Source organism: Barbatula barbatula (genome assembly GCF_947034865.1).
Source record: "Barbatula barbatula genome assembly, chromosome: 1".
Taxonomy (NCBI): Eukaryota; Metazoa; Chordata; class Actinopteri; order Cypriniformes; family Nemacheilidae; genus Barbatula; species Barbatula barbatula.
The window spans coordinates 33,412,521-33,429,241 of NC_136766.1; the positions used below are offsets into that span (position 1 = coordinate 33,412,521).

A 16,721-nucleotide genomic window follows, 5' to 3' on the forward strand; every position below is an offset into this window, starting at 1 on the left:
AGCGGTTTCTACAACGCCATGACGTTTTCTAATACGTAATTACGCGCATGCTCAGAACGGATCGTGCAGGTGGAACGGATCGTGTTCCATGTGAGTCCTGTGCGATCAGCGCGGAACTACCTGTGTAAACATCATTTTTTAAAAGCATTTTAAAGGACTAAATGCTGTAGAACGAATTCTTCCTATAATTGTCAGTAAATACGTACAAATAATAGTTTGCGCCGTGACGCATGGTTGACTGGAACGCTTTTTGAGGACATTTAAACTGGGTTGTTTTCCCACCGTTGCTTTCCACTTCCGGCTTCGTCTCCGAACGCGTCACATAGACCGCACGCGCCACAGCGTCTCTGTTGCTTGGCAACACCTTCAATGAAGTTTCTCGAACGGAGAAATTCACTTTTTTGATTAAAAACTCCTTAAATAAGATTTGTTGAGACATCTCTCAGTCTTTATTGTATGATCTCTGTACGCAATATTCATATATGATCATTATATTTAGAAATGTAATTTTTACATTTAAGCCTATTTAATGCGACTTTCATTCCTATATCTTTTATATTTAACTAATTGAATAGTTCACATATTCAGGCACTTTGCTTCTTTCCTCCGCTTTGTAGTTATACATTCCTGTTATTAATATGAAATGAATTTTCAGATTTGATCCAATGATGTTATAATGTAAAGAGTTCTGTAAAATATCAAATAAACGTTATAAAAAGCTGAAAATTACACGGATGCAGAAGCACTGACGTAACATTTTGACAAACTCTAATGTCCTCTGGAAGTTCTCTTCTGTTGCAAAACTGGCACTGCAACTCTTCACATTTCAATTTCACTCCTCCGTGTTCAGTGCAACTCTTAACATTACAGACGGATCAAAATATTTGGCCTGGTCTCAGAACTCATTGAATCGGATAAATGACTAAACGGATTTAATGGAGTAGATCAGATGCAGTCATTATCAGCGTGTGAATATACAGACCAGTCTACAGAACGTCATGTGCCACAAGTAGAATAGCAAGTAACACCTCCACATTAACAGGATGCCTGTCTGGTGGCTTTGTTAAAATCAGTTTCCTCAAGAAAACTTTTGTATCTGAGTACATGTTTAAAAGAGCATTTCAACACCAATGCAAAAATATCATGCTGAATTCATCTGACCTCTTTAAAACAGCACACAAAGAAGTATCAAAGCCAAACTGTGAGGTTTGCATAGATCTTTATTTTTCGTATAATCTATAATTCGCATATTGACATCAATTAAATAAGAAACAGAGCAAAATAATCTTTAAATTAGGCTACATGTAAATGACAATGCACCATATAGAGTACAAAAATAGGCCTTATTCTTATATAGCTGTCCCATCTCAGGTAGTCATACAAATGATTCGGGGCTCTACATGCATCAGTTGACTCTCAGGTGGAAGTAAAATCCCATGACTCCTGAAGGTTTAGTGTGAATGAGGCTTGAGCATGAACACGACGACGTTTAAGCTTATGCAACCAAACCATTGCAACAAAGGTGAAGCCAGACCGAGTTTGGCTGGTGTAAAGTCTTTTTCCATCACACCCAGGCGTTGTGACCGTGATGTCAGGGTTACGGCAGCCCCTTTACACACATTTCTGAAAAAGGAGTCTAATTATAATAAAGCTCAACGTTATTACTTAACAGAATCTTATCCCGTGGTCTTTGGTCACGTCTTGAGGCCATCAGCACTAAATCTTACTGTGGAGCTAAACATTCGTTTTGCAAGAGGGCAACGGATTTAACCGGGAGGAAACCAAATCCACAAAACAACAACACTAAAGTCTTGAGGTATTTAACACTCAAGATGTAAAAAAAGGGGGGGGGTGATAAACAGGATGCTTTTGAAATCGAGATAAACTGTGCTGATGCAACGACTGTGATAAATGTGTTTGGTTACCCGAAATGAACTGCAGTCTGGTACTACTACAAGTTACACTCTTGTCTTTCTCTATAAGCTGATGCTTTGTGCAGCAACAAGAATATTTTTGAGAAGCAGATAACGCTAACCCAGCTTGTGATGGACATAAAAAGGATGTCATGTCCTCTGGAAGGAATCTTGTCTAGTGTTTCACCCTCATGACTGTAGCGGAGGGTTACAGGAGTTTTAAAGAAACGGTACCCAAAAACAAATCTGTCATTACTTGCTCATCCTCGTAACATTTCAAACCCACATGATAAACTTTCATTCATGAAACCCAGAAGAAATTTTAAGCAATGATCAGGATAGTCGTTTCATACAATGGATACAAATGGTGATTGAAGCCGTTTGTGTCCAACATAGAGCTGTTCAACTATTAATAGCATCCAGAATAAAAGCTTGTGTTTACATAATCTATGTCTGTGTACTGTGCATATTTATTTTATATTTAGAAACACAAACTCACACACATATATATTTAGGAAATAATTGCATGTATATATGAGGGGTTTGTTTCCAAAACGAGATGATAAAATATATATATATATATGTTATCATCTTTATTGTGTTAGTTAGCTGTATTTGAGTTATTAAAGCTTCAAATCAAAACAAGCAAACTGTAGTTTGATTTATATTAATTTGAATGCACAATAAAAAAAACATGATTTTGAAAAAAATCATTTTGGAAATAAACTCTTCATATATGTATTTTTTGTAATATTATATTAACATATGATTTTTGCATTTCTCTTAAATATACATATGTATGTGTTTATAAATAGAAAATGCGCTTTTAAAACAAATTCAAGATCATATAACGTCTAGTCCATAACAAACATCCACGTTTTTCTAAAGCAACACAGCATTATGTGACATAGAGCAAATTTATACCTACATCATAAGCTCCAAATCTTTTGTCATTTCACACAAACCACTGAAAATGGCTTTTTTTGGTGTGCTTTCTTGTAGTTTTTAGATCCTGACAGCTTCAGTCCCCATAAGTCGTCATTGCATAGACAAAAGACAAAATGCAAATATATTTTGTGTCCACAGAACGGTCATACGAGTTCTTATAATCATCAGGGTAAGTAAATTACTGAAGATTTATTATTGGGTGAACTAATCTTTACAAAATAGAAAAATATAGCCATGTAAAAGCTCTAGGGGGAGCTGTGAGCTCTACAACGTGTAACACACGACACGTCCTTGACTTCAGATCCTGACCATGGACAAATAGTGATATGTTCTTCTAAATGGCTCCCTGCAAAGCCAGTGGCCTTAAATCGCTGCCACACGGTCTGACTTTATATAAACAGTTGTACTCACTCTATAAAAAACCCTCTTCTTTATATTTAAATCTCACTCGGCATTCGAGTTTAGAACATGAAAAGTAAGAGGCCCAAACCATAATCATGTCTTTATTGTTTTAAGACATCCCGACCAACGTCTCCTCCTCGTTGGGATTGGAAGCTTTTCACACAGAGGCACCGCCATCAATCAATGTGAATCGTGGCTCAAAACTAAGAGAGGTGAGAAAAACACGGAAAAACCCTCGAGAGAGAAACAGGAAGTCAGACCAACCCCAGAATAGAAACACACCGGTGGCTACAAAGAGAGACAACAGCAGAGTAGAGGGAGGGACGTGGTAAAGAAAGGGTTAAAGAGCACTTTGTGTTTTGATGAAGGCAGTCCTCTCGTTGTGGATATCAAACTCGTTGTCAGACTCCGAATTCACCTCGTCCTCCCGCCAAACGCTAGGGATGCCCTTATATGCGACAGCGGTTCGATTCAAGCCCAACCCCACCAGTAATCCGGAGCCCGGCCCCGCCTCCGCAGAGATCTGTTTGTTCTGTTTGCGGCTGCGAAACTGGAGCAGGCCGAACACGACCACGAACGTGGCTATGATGAAGGCACAGCTGAGCACCGCCACAGCGGCGGGCAGGTGAGAGATGAGTTCGGGATGGAGGCTCCCGGAAGAGCCGACGCCGCGCATCCGACTGTCTTGAGTCTCTCGATGGATCTGGTTCTGGTGTAAACAGGTGCTGGTGACCGGGTCCAGGTGGCTGTGAGGGGGGCAGGAGAGGCAGTCCTGAGGTCCCGTGGCACTGCAGGTGAGGCAGACTTCGTGACAGGGCAGACAGGCCGGGTGGAGGACGGACGACACCTCGTTGTTGGGGAGGAAAGTGGAGCGGGTGGCCGGCGTGAAGCCGGGTGGACAGTCTCTCACGCAGCCCTTCTGGTACAGGTAGAAGCCGGGGTTACACTCTGCACGAGGAAGAAAACAAAGTCAAATATACATTTGACGTTACATTTTTGTCTTAATCTTTTTATTTTAGTACATATGTATAGATTCTGAGTAATCTAATAACAACGGTATTAACCCTTACCTTTACAAGTAAATTTGATGTTTAAAATGCATTAAATATCAACTGATGTATTCATAAATCATTTATTTACACTGAACACTTCTTGCACACCGATAAAAAAATACGATCCAAAAATCCATTCAAAACCGCCAAGTTCAGTTGATGTTCATTTCTCTTCTGGATTTATTACTCGGGTCAGCATTATCTGCAAACGGGTGCTTTTTTTAGCATGAAATCCTATTTGGAAGGTTGGCTAGCCACAGGTTGCCATAGCAACACTATCACAATCACACAAGAGGTCAGCGGAGGAACATCTAGAAAGCGTCAAACTCGGGGGACTCTGACCACAGGTCAGGCACATTATCCAAATGATACAATTATGATTCAATTAAACAAATGACCTTCATCACATCAAGTCTAAAATATTATGAAGTTGCAGACGAAACGGCCGCCATGTTTTGACTGTCTGAGATAGATATCCACCATTGCACATAGGGATGATCGAGTCATCGGTTCTCCCTTGGCAAAAATGTCTCCACTCGTAAAACGCAAACTTTGCTTGAATAAATACAACCAAACTACATTCTCAACGCATCATCTACAACATGCAGTTGCACTGGCAAGTGCTTGGTGGCGCTGTAAGAATTGAGAGAGAATTGTGTCACAGTAAAGGGTATCATTTGGTTAAAACTGACCATTGTGCTGTGTGCAAGCTTTGCGAGGTTAATCTTAAATTCAAACACTGTGCCATCAATCTTGATCAATGGAAGTAGAAAAGCCAATTGCCTACTTCAGCATCCACCGTCACAACAGGTATGCGCAGATGTTCCTCTCTCACCCCAAGTGAGCTGAGAAGACAACTAAACCAATTGCATTCTGATAGAGATTTAAGAAAGTGGTGCAGTCTGTTGAGTCTGTTCTCTACATTTGTCTTTTATTCTTCTTAAAAACATGCACAGTAATCTAAATGCCGTATGATAGACCGATATTCGAAAAATTCAACTTCACACTTTGACCATCATAATGCTCGCAGGACACAGGTAAAGAAACACATCGCAAGGCCATGAGGGATTGGCAGCGTTGCTTTAAGGAACTTAAATGAAGGTGTCGTTGACAGGAAAGCAGGAGGCTCCAGGGGAGCAGAGAGGAGGAGATGGAGAGATGAGAGAGTAACGTGTGCGAGGTGGTAAGAATGAGCTGGCAGTGCCCACAGAGAGAGAGAGAGAGAGACTTGACCACAGATGCCCTGTACACTGCTGCCAATGCAGCTGGTATTGTACGCTCACTCCACTGCAGTTATGAACACACAATTTAACAGCCAACACATGAGCCGAACAAAACGCTTAACAGCGGCAAAAACTGAACGGTTAACAGCTCCACTGTAAAGCTTTCAATCGGCAGGGGGATTATCAGTTACAACCCCCGCTGAAGTCATTATATTATTTATCGCTTACTAGAAATGGCATTGCATTGTGGGATTCAGCTTTTCCACACAATTTGCTCTGGTTGTACGCCGCAGGTTTTCTTAAATCAAGCAGGTCCTTCTATGCATACTGTGCACAATATGCATAGTGCAAAAACTGTGCTCTTGAAACTAATTGAGTACTTGGTGTAGATATGCGTGTACTATTAGCAGCAGGTAGGGGGCGCACTTCCACCGTCCATAACTCTTGACACTCACCTGTGCAGATCTGATCGAGGTCGTAGGTTTTGCAGCTGCTGTCAACCGTCTCGCCGGAGTCTGCCGTGGAAGAGCCGAGCAAACTGTGAGCAGTGCCGTACAGGACCAGAGTGAACTGAGTCAGAGTGCCTGAGGATAGAGAGAGAGAGAGAGAGACAGTGAGCGAGAGACAGACAGTGAGCGAGAGACACGCACACAAAGAAAGAATAGCTTTTGATTCAAAATGTGTGTGAAGCTTTCAAATAAACAAACATGAGCAAAAAGTGATCAGTTTTGTGCATGTGTTCAAGCAATAACACAGTTAATAGAGACATTACATTAAAGTGAATTACAGTGATTCTAACATGGTTAACTAAGAAAAATATTGATGAAAAGCACAACGCAAACCCCTTCGCTGTGACTAAAGTAAAGCCTCTCATTTTTTTGTGCTTTTCATAAAATCGACATAATCGTTGTCATTAATAATACATATAATTACACCACCACAGTTAACTGTACACTGTCAAAATACATTATATTAATATGAAGCAATTTCCAGTATATATTTTTTTACAGTCGTTTTACCTGCATTTTAAATTTTCCACTGCATTGAATTACATTTTGGCAATAACGCAATTGTGCGTAAAATAAACGGACGTGCCGGTAGAAAATTACATTTTGACATTCAACTGACATATAGTCACCGTTTTGCATACAGCATGTCTGTGTCTTCAAAATGTCTTTAATAGGCTGTCAAATCTCACGAGAGCCACATTCAGAGTTATAACACCCCTTCCTGGAATGAGTTTCCAAAACCGATTCTGATTGGTCAATTATGGCAGTCACTTCATTTTGTATAGTAACCAATAAATGATCCTAAGCAATGGATTTCCTACTTTCCGTTTCTCGTATCACAGGAAACAAAATGACCTGAAATCGATATTACATATCCATGCGTTTGATTGTGTGGTAAGTAGCTGTGTAATGCAAAAAAGCCATGCTTCTGTAATAACGGACTGACCGTTACATTATCTCATCTAAAGCACACTTCATTTGTGTATCTTCTGGATCTTTATTTTGCCATGTAACACAACGGAGCATCTCTACCCAAATTTCTAAGCACATCATCCAGTAACCGTTGCGCTGCCACACCGCCTTGACGCTTAGACGGGACGGTTTCCCTCCTTACAGTCTAATGATGAAGTCAGTAGCTCCGTAAAAGACTTAAAACACCAAGGAGAAATGGACGAGCTAATGCACTAGACGAATGACTCTTCCAGGCCAGACACAGAGCAGTTGTATTAAGAGTCTCAGCAAAACAAATGAATGGGTGGCTGGACGGCGGTCTATATTTACAGTGTTCGGGGGCAGCTGGAGAGCGCGATAGTGGGGGGAGAAACTCAATCCTCTGATTTACTTAGCAAGATGTAATTAATCAGATTTACTGCCGGGTGAGGTGAAGGAAAACAAATAAACTGTGACATGAAGAAGAGGAAAAAGGAATTGGGCTTGTTTAGAGAGAAAACAGTCCTGGCTTTGTGTGAAGGGCGGACAATTTGGAGATATATAAAAGAGGATCAGGTTTTATCTGAAACGCAATCAAATGTTTTAAAACATTTCTTGATATCAGTGATGGGCAGTGTAGAACATCCTACTAGTAAAAGTGCAGGAAAATGCAGTTCAACGTCTGTCTTCCGACTTGGAAACTTGACATGTGGGTGTATGATTTCACAGGAACATACCGCCACCAAAGGAGACGTTCAGCAAACAAACACAAAATCATCAAAGCTAAATTTGCAACGCAGTCAATGTAAACAGAAATGATCCTTATAGAACCCCTTCATGGGAGAAACTAAACAGACAGCTACCGTAATCGCTGGTTCCAGCCATGTTCTCGATCTCCAGGCTCCATTCTCCACGAGGGTCCTCGTCCCAGGAGTGGGTGGTCATGAAAGCCCAGTCACTGAAGCCCTCCGAGGAGTAATCGTGTGGTCTGAGAGACGATACAGACTGTTAAGACTCATCTAAACAAGCGTATATTGATGAAAAGCTCCCACGGCAGCGTTATATCAAAGTACTCTGAGATTGTGTGTCATTGAGTGCTAACCGGGGTGCCAGCAATGTGGATCGGGTCCCCTGTGGGCTGATCAGGTATATGGCCAGATTCCCTCTGCGGTTGTAGGACAGGGTGAGCTGAGCTTGGGCGTGTTCTAATGAGCTCACAAAGTTGGGAGTGCCAGCGCAGGCGTCCACACTTTTGGTGATCACCAAATGACTCCCAATATTCCTGAAAATCAGGCAGAAAAGAATAATATGAAAACAAACGTAACATCATACGTGGAAAAGAGAAACTGAATTTCTTTAAAAGCAATACAGATGTTCTATTTAAATATAATTTTGAATGATGCTTGTGTGGAATAAACGTGTTTAATAAATCAGGTTAAATAATAAAATCCTCAAGACTCGCTGCACCGCCATCATTGAGACAAAATAAGAAGATCCGCCCCTAACTCCTACCATAGTTGAGCCGGAGAATGTTTTGAAAGCGACACAATGTTTATTCACGGGAAAGTCAGCATATGACGCAAGGTTATGATGTAAAATGTTTTAATATATTTATTTGAATGCATTGTTCAGTCAAATCAAAATATTGCCCTAAATAATATCTAAAAAAATGAAATTATATAGATGTTGCACTAAATCGGCAATAAACTGAGGCACTAAAGTTCTTAACTGAAAAAAAAACAGCTATGTAAATAAATGACAATGAAAAAAGAACATGATTACTACTTGGTTTCCACGGCCAAAAAATGAGATTCCAAATCCCTCAGATTAAAGCCGGTCACCTCCTCACTGCTCCCCCAAGTTAAGGATTGTGCCACCGATGACCCCTACAGGTCCCGAGCACCAGACTCATGGCACTCTAAACTCAATCCCCTAAGAAACTTCGAGCGGTCAAGCCCTGCCCACCGGCGAGAGGGAGAGGCTTCAACTGGAAGAAGGGTTTCAAGCCAAGAGACGGATAACAGGCAGTAGTCTGCGACAGCTCCTTGAGAAATGAAGCGTAAATCCGCTCGCACCCATCCAGTTACGCAACGAAAATTGTGCAGCGGGGCCGGCGTGAGGCAGCGGTAATCACTTTGCCCAGCGACTGCTACGTTAAATTGGGCTTTGCTCCAAAATCCCTAGATCTTTCCGTACGTCTGTGAACCAGAAAGGATGACGAGAGGGTTTTTAGAGAGATGCCAGAGAGAGAGAGAGAGATTGATGGAGGGCTACTTTGAGGCCACTTTTGAGATGTCAGCAGCAACGATAGGAAACTTGCTCTTTCTAACGCATTTTGACCCACCACAGACCAAAGCATCATCTAACTATCACAGCATCACAGTTTTCTAATGGCTTTGTGTGTTTTTCAAGACATATATTTTTATACAGACGTTGGTTTTCGTCATGTTATATTTATAAAACAACACAAGCGTTCATCTTTGCTCAAACTATCTAGTAGGAGTGGTTTGAACTCACCTGGGCTCAGACAACATGGACAGGACACACTTCTGCTGCGGTCCAACATTCGTCCAGTTCTTTGCTAGAGCGACTATGGCCCCGGCGTCCAACAGCCCATATCCATATGAATGGCTCACTGTGAGACAAAGAAATCAATACGGTTGAAGAAAAAAGCTTAAAACAAGATTGACATTATAAGTAAAGAGGTGAATTAAACGGGCTGATATCTCGAGCTGTTTGCTGATTGGTGCAGTCAACGATAATGTTATCGATCGCGTTCAAGCAGCTGGAACGCGTCAAGACAAACTAGAAAGGCAAGGAAGGGGAAGCACGAGATGAGATGGGCTCTAACCTCGACGACCCACTCCATTTGTCTTCCAGTCATTGGTGGAGAGGTGGGCGGGGTTTGATGTCCTCACGACTAGATGCTGCATGTCTCTCCATGTTAGGTTTTTACTACGGACACAGAACACATTCAGAGCATTATTACAGTGCAACTATTTTTCTGTTTCTTTTATAAGACCATCTCTCCTGACCTTTTTTAAAGGGCACAAATAGCTACAGGTAGAGTCGTAAAGGTGATAATGTTGCAGGTGAACTCATTATAAGCGATATGAATGCAAAGGCCACCCACTGCATATTTGATCAAAATGTGGGCCAAAAAAACCTTGGGTAGCTCAAAGCACAATGAAGAGAAATGACCTTGCCCGAGGACGAGTAAAACTCAGACTTACTTTGCCTCGAGTGTGAGGGCGATGATCCCGGCGGCCAGAGGAGCCGAGGCTGAGGTGCCTGTGTGGGAGTCCGTGCACTTCTGCCTGAGGTCTGTAGTGATCTGAAAGAAAATGTGGACCAAAATCACATCACAGATATAACAAACAAAATCCAATTTCTCTAGAGGTGAACGTGTCCGAAATCCTTAACCAGGAGCAAGACAAGGAAGTCTTATGGCCGAGGAACCTTGTTATAAGTGTTTTCCACTGGGGCCGAGGAATGTTAGGTATTAAACCGGCTCAGTCTGTGCTGTGGATGTGAACGACACCTCAAATTAAAAGTGCTATTACTTTTTAAATACTACTTTTTTCACCTGGTGACAAACCCCCACAAGCATATCAAAGGAGGTAGTTTTCTAGTCCTAATAGCAAAGCCGTGGCAAGCACCCACAACACCCTTCAGAAAGTGTAAAAACGCATCCGAGTTGTCATTCGCTTTCTGCTCGGCGAGCAAATATAGCAGTTAAGTGTTTGACATTCCTGACACTTGAGGGTAGAAGTGCAACATATGACAACGTTCAGGGTCAGGCAGACGGTAAAGACAAAGAAAGCTGTCGAGCCTGTCAAAAACCTATGGGGGGTGATGACTGACACTTAAAACTGAGGCATCATGGGATTGCACTGACTTAGCCATTAGTCTCACACGGGGGGCTCTAAGAATGGCAGCGGTGAAATAACAGTTTTGAGGGAGTGAAGACTGGTCTTTGGAGACCAAAATGTATTTTTGGCCATTAAAGCACCTCAGATGCGCTTTTTCCTTGTGAAATGAAGAAGGGATGCCTCTGCCAGGCAAAGCCAGCTATGAAAATAATACAGTATTTGAGAGCGTGTCTTGGTCGACGTTGTTGTTGGTAAAGAAACGATACCAAATTCGAGAAAAAGAGTTGAAACGCAGGCATGCTCACAGTCATGCTGTTTTTGAAACGCTAACATTTGCCCTACATTCTGTCAAGAAAATGTTGCTTGTGCAAACTTATGTCATAAAGGTTACTAGAGAATTTCTATGGGGTTGACCAGTTTGCCTCCAAAACAAACAAAAAACAAAAAACAGAAAGTCTCCCTGCTGAGGTCCACAATGTTTGTAGACATCCAAAATCCAAAATCTTTTTAGCTGCTGAAACCATACTTCATAAATGAGCATGACTATTTAACTTTATTGCTGAAGTGGTGTAGAAAATGTAAAGAATAACTGGTGCTTGATCTTCTCAAGGCCGGAGAGAGAAAAACTCACAATCTGTTTCTCATTGAGTCCTCCGCTGCTGTAGGTTGTGGCGAGCGTGGAGGAGCAGGCCTCGCTGTACCACGGCACGTTGCCGTTCTGCGTGCTGCTGCTGATAGACAGCGTGTAGATGCTGTTGGTGTAGCCGTCGCAATTACAGCTGTCCTTCTCCCGTCCGCCATTCCCCGACGCCCAAACGAAGATGGAGCCCCGTCCACTGCGGCCCTGACATGACAAAAAAATTTAATAACTCGCACTCATGCAAAAGAGATGCTGACAACCAAACCGACACCCATTTCTGCAGCTTGGGATGGATTTTCTCCAAAAGGGAAAAAAACCTTGTGTGACAATGCTGATGTTCTCACGTCGTTTATCAGGGAAAAACAAAAGAGGCAAGCGGTACCAGGCTTGTGCTTCTCAGACGAACCGCAGTGATGCAAAAGCAAACCGTCAGAGACGATAATGTGCTTGTGAAAAATGTGCGCACCACAAGTAAGTATGAACGGCCGCATGACTCATTTGGCAACGGCGCAAAGAAATAAGGCCAGCAGTGCAAATAATTTGATACAGATGTTGTTTGCTTGTTACCTTTGATCGTTTTATTTCTTTGTTCGGTGCTGTACTGTACCTTACAAATTCAACAACAAGGCAAATAAAAGCCTGCGGGATGGATGGCGTGCTGAGAGAGAGTCTGCGGCGCCAAGTTTGGCTCCCCGTCTCAGAGTTTGTTCTCTGTTAGTGAACACCTGCTTGATTGTGGCTTTCCGTTGAGGGAGGGTGTTTACACAGAGCAGACGCACATTTGCATTGGCGCAACGTGGATCTTATTTCCCAAACAAATCTGACTGCTGGCACACGCGGCGCTCTGGATTTGGACCCAAGTAAATATGGCCAGAAAAAGCAGATAAATGGAATAAAACAGGCCAATTCTGATATATATATATACACGTAACAAGATGGATTCAAAATGAGAACCATGGTGTTGGAACGTGCCAATATATAATACCTAATAAAACTGACTAATCGTTTTAACTTGATTGTAGTGTGTAAATTTTATGTTATTACTTGGCAACATTCTGCATAGTGTGCGTTGGCAATGACAAAGCAATAAAAAGTAATACTTCGACCCCTACTTACATCTACTTAAAACTTTATGTGTTCCCTAGCCAACTGAAATTTTACTTCGGTAAGTATTGAATATTGTATGATATGAATATTATTTAATTTTAATCTCTGGCTATGGATGCTCAAATCGATAACAATAATTTAGTTTAGTTTGACGTTTTAGTGACCAATCGACGTCACACAATGAACCTATTGATACACAGTGAACCTATGATGGTCTCATACTTTGTCATGTGACCAAAAGCTGAAATGGGAATCTATTGACCAATAAGAACTTCTGCTGAAGTCGTATTTTCAAAATTCCAATTCAGGACCTGCGTGTTTTTACTAACATGAAAGTAATGTACGTTAACACGAAAACCTTTTTAGGTTCCAGATGAAGTGTCCCACAATCACTGGCTTCAAAGCAAAAACAAAGAATCTGCTCAATCTGTTTCAAATGCTACGGAAGGTTAAGAGGCCAGATGCTCGGACTCGGATCCAAACTGGACTATTTTAGTTGCAAGAATATCAATTAGGGCTTATTCACAGGACAACTGCTGCAAATAATGACAGGAAGCAGTAAAAATAGCAAACGAGTCAAAGATGCTATTGCATACGTCATGGAAACAGGACTCTTCTATAAAAACTGGGTGGTTGAAATGAACACAATCGCAGCATTTTGAGACGCAGTATTTATCATAGCACGTAGGTGACCCGTTTAGGCATTAAAGCATCAAACCTCTGTCACGCCGTGAAGAAAAGCTTCCTTGGCCATTTTCGCGGGTCCGTCCACCGTTTTGCCGTCGTCTTCGGGTCCCCAGCTGGCGCTGTAGATGTCGATGTGCTGTGGGTTGAGACTGAGGGACTGAGCTTCCACCACGTCTGTGACCTCGCCATCCAACATCCGCACCCCTGCAAAACAAAACGGAAAGATTGTTATTTTCAGAATTTCTTGATATATTGGTAAAATCAAAACAGCTATATGCAAAGATCAAACTTACTGCCAGAATACCCCACTTAAACAAGGTAACAAAATTAAAAAACATAAAATATTAACATATATTTTTTATTGAAGACTTAAACATTCATATACTTCATATAATCCTTGGACTTCATGGCTTGGTTTATGCTCTAACATGCACTGTAAACTGTGGGACCCTTATATAGACTTTGCCTTTCCAAATCATGTCCAATCAACTGAATTTACCGCAGGTGGACTCCAATCAAGTTGTAGAAACGTCTCAAGGAAGATCAGTGGAAACAGGATGCACCTGAGGTCAATTTTGATTGCCATGGCAAAGGATGTGAATACTTATGTACATGTGCTTTTTTGTTTTTTATTTTTAGTACATTTTATTTCAAACAAACTTCTTTCATATGTTTGTAGAATTTTGAGGAAAATAATGAATTGAATCCATTTTGGAATAAGGCTGTAACATGACATAATGTGGATAAAGTAAAGCGCTGTGAATACTTTCACTTATCGCGATTCACATTAATTATACCGCTCTAGGACAATTTTTGAATTGATTCTGTGTTTTATGCACAGGTCTTCCTTGATCTATGGATATTTAAACAGTAGGAAGTACTGGTCGATCGAAAATCACTACGATACTATTTTGAAACGTTCATTTGAAAAAGCAACACTCGTCAAACATCATCATAATAAATATACTTTATTAGCATGAAGATACCTGAACAGGTTTGGAAAACAGCGATAGAATTGGCATTTCCTGGAACTGTGTGTGTAAACCGATGTTCTTCTGCGGACAATATTTGGATTTTCTGCGTAAGAGCGCCCTCTGGCTTTCAGATGTGGCAGCATTCAACCGTATTTCATTGAGAAACTGATATATCGTCCAAGCCCTTAGTGGGGGTGCACTTGATTTTGGAGTTCATTCAAAGTTGACAAGAATCTGCATTCTTCCCTTTCAAACGTTCCCTTTACAGCCGCTTAACAACAGAGCAGCCCATCTTATCTTCCACTTCCCCGCAAAAAAGGGAATCCTAAACCGAACAGGAGGTTTGGGAAATGAGCCGAGCGTTTGGTCCAAAATGTAAAAAGTGATGAGTTCTGATCTAAGATCTGAAAGTTATCCGGGCGCTCGCAGTACACGCTCTCTTTTTTTTTCCAAAGCTCTTTAAGTGGTGAAGAGAAATCGCAGTGAAGCATCTACAAAACAAAACGAACCTCCCGTTCGATACACAAGGGGGCGAGGTTACTCCAGAGCGCCCTCATGCAGGTTAACGCAAATAAACAAAACTTTTAGGCTTTCCAAAGCAATCTGAGGGGTTTGTTGCAGAGAGTACCGCAAAGAAACCAAACGCTAAAGAGCACAACAAAGGCAACACTGGCCGTATCCTTAATCTCTGTTGTAAATGTCCTAAACACCCCTTCAGGACAAAGACAAAGTTGGCTATGTTTGCTTCGCAGGAAATGGAAAAAAGCTTAAGATATATGCGGTAAATACAAATTTTTCATTCCCCTCAGAAAAAACATTCTCCTGCTCTCCGAGTCCCGTATTCTCATTTAATGAGTTCCTGCAGAGTAATTAGCTGGGTTGCCTGCCATCCCTGCTAGCATGCTGATATCTTCACATTAAGCTTTCAGCAAAAATCGACCGATCGACAAATCTGGAACTATTAGTCAAAAATAGCTGGATGGGAACAGAATGCTGGGGCCTCCAGACATGTTTAAACTAGTGATGCACCAAAATTGCTGCGGAAAATGGCTTTATCGGTTTCGGCCGGACGAAAAATCTTGCACCCGAGCAGAGCTTTAAACGCAACACTTTTCATATATAGATATTAATGATCAGCGAAACAATCTGTCAGTAACTGCGGATGTAGCTCACGTGGATTATCATCCGGCAGGTGCTGGTATCACTGAAGCTCATTTTAAGCCCGTTTACACAAACAGGCTCTTGTTTTCATTCAAATGATTGTGCACCATATATTAACGAATTGTTTAGCAACACTTGGAACGTACTTGGAAACAAATGCATAGTATAATGTAATGTTAGTCGCTTTGGATAAAAGTGCCTGCCAAGTGTAAATGTTAATAAAGTTATATTTGAGTGTGTTGCACTGACCAAGGATGAATAATATATTAAGTATTTTAAAATTTGTTATCTTCCATTTTTGTGGTTTTAGTGTGTGTAATAATACAATTATATAAAAACTGTTTTTTAAGTCATTTTCGTTTTTTGCCCATGTGCATCCTGAATTTTTGGTATCCGTTTCAACCCAGAATTTATATATTCGGTGCTATAAATTAAAACTTTAGAGAACTCTTTCATGTGACTCAATCTCCTATAGCTGTAATCTGTATATTCCTGTGTTGAATATAACCACTTAGTGAATACATAACTTTGCTTGAAACATGAAATTGACGTTGACACTTTCAGAGATTGCGATACAGAGAATCAAGTTATGGACTGTGTGCTATTATGGATTATGGATTTTGCTGGTCTCTACTGCAGCTTAAAAAACACAATGGCTTTAGTGCCAGATTACAAAAACCGCTGCCAAGATATGGACAGCTCCTATGATGCATTATCCATCTAAGAACGAAGCTTTGATGCGAGCAGAACATTGAAATGCTAAATCACTCTGAACGCTGTGTATTGCCACATCAGACAAAAGCCCCATCTATAATGAACTCACTGCCTCCCAGAGTCCAGCCAGCAGCATAGAGAATCATGAGATTTAAAAAAAACACATTGAATAGGACAAAAGCACCTCCTTCAATTAAAAGGATTACATATCCTAGAGTCCAAATATTTGTCTCTAAGAAGCTGCGGGTGCTGGAGCCGATGATAACTGACCAGTCTTGAAGCCAAAACTAATGTAATAGTTATTCTTCCAATTTGCTCTTGGTAAAGAATCGATAGACAGGTTTCAGGGCTCAACACTGCGACCATGAAAAAATATTTAGGCGCATTGGTGTGACTGACCCTATCTTAAGTAATATAAATACAATAAAACGAAGAAACTACGACTCCCAAATGTGCCTCCATTTTTATTATGCGACATTGCGCACTGTAATTTCTTTTTGGAAGAAATTAACTGATGCTTGCGGAAGGAGTGTATTGTTTAGGGTCCATTAACATCTAAAACTCATGGAAAATGCAGGACACGCCACTT

At 41.1% G+C, this 16,721-nt stretch overlaps 1 protein-coding gene across 4 annotated transcripts in view; it reads right to left on the reverse strand.

Moving 5' to 3' along the window:
- Positions 1-1,202: 1,202 nt before the first annotated feature.
- furina (furin (paired basic amino acid cleaving enzyme) a) overlaps positions 1,203-16,721 on the reverse strand; it is a 75,257-nt gene continuing 59,738 nt past the window's right edge. For all 4 annotated transcript variants that reach the window (XM_079459449.1, XM_079459450.1, XM_079459448.1 and 1 more), the window contains exons 8-16: positions 13,315-13,487; positions 11,481-11,693; positions 10,211-10,311; positions 9,829-9,932; positions 9,495-9,612; positions 8,080-8,259; positions 7,841-7,965; positions 5,994-6,122; positions 1,203-4,211 (exon numbers count right to left, since the gene is read on the reverse strand). In XM_079459449.1, coding sequence (XP_079315575.1) covers positions 3,604-4,211; positions 5,994-6,122; positions 7,841-7,965; positions 8,080-8,259; positions 9,495-9,612; positions 9,829-9,932; positions 10,211-10,311; positions 11,481-11,693; positions 13,315-13,487 — 1,751 coding nt within the window. In that variant the 3' untranslated portion in view covers positions 1,203-3,603. The remainder of the gene's footprint in view (positions 4,212-5,993; positions 6,123-7,840; positions 7,966-8,079; positions 8,260-9,494; positions 9,613-9,828; positions 9,933-10,210; positions 10,312-11,480; positions 11,694-13,314; positions 13,488-16,721) is intronic.